This window comes from Octopus bimaculoides, chromosome 17 (assembly GCF_001194135.2).
Source record: "Octopus bimaculoides isolate UCB-OBI-ISO-001 chromosome 17, ASM119413v2, whole genome shotgun sequence".
Taxonomy (NCBI): domain Eukaryota; kingdom Metazoa; phylum Mollusca; class Cephalopoda; order Octopoda; family Octopodidae; genus Octopus; species Octopus bimaculoides.
In genome coordinates, this window is record NC_068997.1 from 20,430,610 (window position 1) to 20,435,311 (window position 4,702).

Consider the following 4,702-nt stretch of genomic DNA (forward strand, 5'->3'; position numbering starts at 1 on the left):
TTCTGATAAAAGCGACCACCTACCCACTTAATTTATAGTAAATACTTGAGTGTTCCATAAATGCTTCTATGACCCTTAGCGTAATTCACACGAATCGATGTCTCGACTAGAACTAGCAGCCGAACCTTCCCCCAAATTAAGTGTCACTTTTTTAAATAAAGACATGTTAGATAATTTAGTGCTAGATAACCAAAAAAAAACACACAAAAAAAACGGGTAGTCATGGCTGCAATTCCATTGATTACAGCTCTTTGTAATCTAGGTTGTTATTCTAAAGCTAAAGAGCGACGATGATGTAATTGTCAGGTAGAATTTGTATAACAGCTTGTAGGAAAACCACAGTGGGTGACAAAGGGGAGATATTAACGTTTGTGTTTACGTATGAAATTAATCTGATGGAAAGGAGTCAGTTTAAATGAAGAAGTTACGCACTAGAATACGACCAGATAAACAAAATATATAAAAGAGAAGTGTGTAGGATAATGAAAGGCTGAGAGTACTAACGGAATATTACAGACTCTGTAATAACATCGACAGCTATTTAAATCGAAATTAAAACATGCACCAATATGTAGCAGTAATATTTGTTTAAAACAGAGAAATGAAAAATATATTTTGGAGTGTAATGGGGCTGTTTCAGTTTATGAAAACGCGCGATGCTCCACACTTTCATTTAAAGGGAATAAATGTAAACATTTTGTTGGAAGTAAGCAGACAGGCGGAAGTTGAGAGAAACCGGATGTTGACGTAAACATTGTAGCGTCGGACTATGAAAAATTATTAAAAGATTTTAATAAAGAAGATTAATATTAAAATAATTTCAGTCTATAATATGATTAATCAAACATAATAGATTTACAATGTCCTCAGTTATATGGTAGGGAATATAAGTGAATATTATCATTGAATGGAATATAATTTATAAAATTTAAGTTATACAATTTTTTTACAACAATAAAGAAAATTGTTTTTTTTAATTTCTGAAACTTGATTTAGTAATAAAATAATATTACATCTTATTAAGAAAATAAAATATTTATTTTTTGTAGTATATCTTTAATTTTAATTACAGTCTAATCAGGAAATTGTTTAACCTTATTTACTGCGTTTCTGCAGCAGAAGTTAAATTCCACGTAAACATGGTCGACTCTTCAATTCTTGTAAGTTCTATATATATATAAATATACGTTTATATTTATGTGTATATTCACATATATATGTATTTATATGTTGATTATGTCTTAAAAGAAACACTTTCACTATTAGTATTGTTGTTATTTTAGGTGTTTTAATTTTAGTATGATTAATATTTTGTTTGTTGTTTATTCTGCCGAAACGGTTCGTTCTTACGAAAAGACTAAGGAAAGATAGGTACTACTAAAGCAGCGCGGATCCGAACGCGCTGCTTTAGTAGTACCGGAAAGATATTTCCAAATATTTTGATAGTCACAAAGAATAAGAAATATTTATAACTTTATCAGCGTTTAATAAGTACTCCTAAATAACAATTCTAAAGCAAAGCAATAATAATAAATGATAGAAATGTTTTAAATATTCTTCTAACGAAGGCGTGCCTGTCTGAACCGTATCAAATTTATTCGTTAGACAAATAACTTAATCAAATCTTCGCGCTTTCATATCTGTGATCTTACGTTATAACTTGGGACTGAAACTAGAGAATTATATAATATTTGTTACACTCACACCTTCGGTGGAGTTTTGACTTAGTTGTTCTTCGATAATGGGTGAATTAAAGGAAACGGCTTTGGTAAGTTGTCGAAACTTCCTTGAGAGGTGTAAAAGTAGATAATTAATTATGTGTCACCGATTATGTTTGTGGGACTCATTAATCTGACAGTTGGTGGTCATTTCCTAAGGAAATACATTGATAAGTTCCTGTTTAATCCTAAGTCGGCTCTGATTGAGCAATCACAGCCGTTCCAGGCGTGGCCACGTGGATTATTTTCTGGGTTTTGTCAACCTTGAGCAACGATATCTAATATGTATCACGCTTTTTTTTTCACAAGGAGATGCAACTTGTATTTCGATTACATTGGGACTCGTCTGTTCGACACAGAGAAGTAATATTCTTAGGTAAATGATGCCCATCTCATGGCACATGTGCCAACAGTGACAGGCTGCGATTTATTTTGGGTTACACGCGATGGACTGTAGGAGAAATAAAGAAAAAAAGCTTCCCTCCAATCATCATCATCGTTTAATGTCCACTTTCCATGCTAGCATGGGTTGGACGGTTTGACTGAGGACTGGCAAGCCAGAAGGCTGCACCAGGCTCCAATCTGATCTGACAAGGTTTCTGCAGCTGGATGCCCTTCCTAACGCCAACCACTCCGAGGGTGTAATGGGTGCTTTTTACGTGCCACCGGCACGAGGGCCAGTCAGGCAGTACTGGCATCGACCATGCTCAAATGGTGCTTTTTACATGCCACCAGCATGGTCGACTCTTCAATTCTTCAATTATGCTTATTGCATAAAGTACTTGGGTGCACTACAGCTCACCAGGAATAAGTAAAAGACGAAGACAAAGTAGCAATAAGTAAAAAAAGACAACAATAATAGCCAAAAGCACATGCACAGTGCACTTAAATGAACACAAAAGAAGACAATAGGCGCAGGTGTGGCTGTGTGGTAAAAAGTTTGCGTCCAAACCACATGGCTCTGTGTTCAGTTCCAGTGCATGGCACCTTGGGCAGCAGGTGTCTTCTAGTATAGCCCTGAGGTGATCAAATCCTTGTGAGTGGATTTGGTCGACGGAAACAGAAAGAAGTCCACCGCGTGTGTGTGTATTTATATATTAAGTTAGAAAACATAGATCTAATGGATACAAATTAATTTATTAATTAATTAACATTAAATTAATTTGTACCCATTAGATTTCTCTGTTTTCTAACTTAATAATAATAATATTTGATATTTTATATAATATATTCATTGATGAAATATCTCTTCAAAATACAATATATTAAACCAGTGTATCTTGGATAAAAACATCCCTGTAAGAGGTCTTAATATCCTCATTGTGTGTGTGTGTGTCTCTCTCTCTCTATATATATATAGCCATGGAAAGCTCTAGCTTAATGACTGACAAGGGAGACAAGCCCCCTTCAGCAGGGAGTTTGCCTCCCTTGTCAATCGTTCAGATAGTACTTTCTGTGGCTATTGAGTTGTTTTGACTCTTATTTCTAGCAATACTGGTGCTGATTAGTGCCCTTTGTCACTTTAGTGACATCTGTATATATATATATATATATATACGCTTATTGCATATATGTATTTCTGTGTGTCTATCTTTGTATCTGTGTTCACTGCCACTACTTGACAACCGGTGCTGGTGTGTTTATGTCCCCATATCGCAGCAGTTTGGCAAACGAGAGTGAAAGAATGAGTACTGGAGCTGATAAGTTTGACTAAAATTCTTCAAGGCAGTGTCCCAGCATGACTGCAGTCCAATGACTGAAACAAGGGAAAGATAGAATATAAAAAGGTTCACCCAAAGAGTGTTGACATTAAATGTATGACATCATAGCATTCTTTGGAAGTGTTCTTTTATAGACGCCAATAATGTACCAAAGTACCACTATCCAAATTTATAGGGAATGTAATTAGATAGCATGTCCTTCTGAAACAGTTTTGTAAGTGAAGTGAAATACTGTATTGAGTGATTGGTAATTCTTTGAAATATTGTTGCAGGAACCCACTTTGCAGACTATCAAAGCCATCGTTATCCTGGATAATGATGGTTGTCGTCTTGTAGCAAAAGTAAGTGACTTTCATATTTCTTATTCTTATTAACAATCTATGTAATGATCAAATGGATAGCCTATGTATGGCAGCTTGAAGTTGACTGCTCACATCATCTTAATCATCATTTACCAATCCACGACAGAATTTCCAGGGATCCACAGACAAATCACCTGTCACAGTGTTTAACATTTTGGTCCTGTCAATATGTGTTTAGATATTTACATAGTTTTATTGTTTTACATTATCTGATGCTTGATTGAATTTTTTTCTATATTTAATTTTTTTCGGGTTAATTTCGTTGATTTTATACTGAAGTGGTCCATGAAAATATTTATAAATCAAAGTGGTAAAATGCTGTGATTGGAGGAAGTCTATCCAATTCATTGCAAACATGGAAAAAGCGGATGTAAAATGATTGTCTCTTAATTCCTATGTCTACTGACCTATATATATATATACACACGCACGCATACATATTGAAGGCTCTATTTTCCATGTTTACATGGGTAGAAAGAATGTTGTTATCCGACAGCCAGACAGGAACAAACGGAGTTATCTACCTTGCATAACGGAGTGTCGTTATTACCGTTGTACATTACTCGACCTTTTATCCGGCTTCCAAAAGCCCTGGAATACGGTGCACTATAATGCTATATTCTGTATTGAGTTAACAGACCCTGTTTTTGAAGTTGGTTAATTTGCATACAATGTGTTAAAGTATTTTTGTTCTTTTTTTTTTTTTTGAAATGGATTGATAAAGATTAAACATACACAACTTTAGAAGTCTATTAATGTGTACTTCTGTTAAATAGAACTATGTTCTTCACTTTTCTTTGTTTAATTTTCGTCTTGTAAACATTATGCTATATACATGGTGCATTATACTATATTTTAAGAAATTTAAATGAATCATCATCGTCATCATCATCATCGTTTA

The 4,702-nt window shown here is 34.3% G+C and overlaps 1 protein-coding gene across 1 annotated transcript in view; it reads left to right on the forward strand.

Moving 5' to 3' along the window:
- The first annotated feature begins 1,024 nt into the window (after positions 1 to 1,024).
- Positions 1,025 to 4,702, forward strand: part of LOC106883901 (coatomer subunit zeta-1) — a 41,017-nt gene continuing 37,339 nt past the window's right edge. Inside the window, exons 1-2 of the mRNA XM_052974003.1 lie at positions 1,025 to 1,160; positions 3,712 to 3,780. Of these exons, the coding sequence (XP_052829963.1) occupies positions 1,140 to 1,160; positions 3,712 to 3,780 (90 nt within the window). The 5' untranslated portion in view covers positions 1,025 to 1,139. The remainder of the gene's footprint in view (positions 1,161 to 3,711; positions 3,781 to 4,702) is intronic.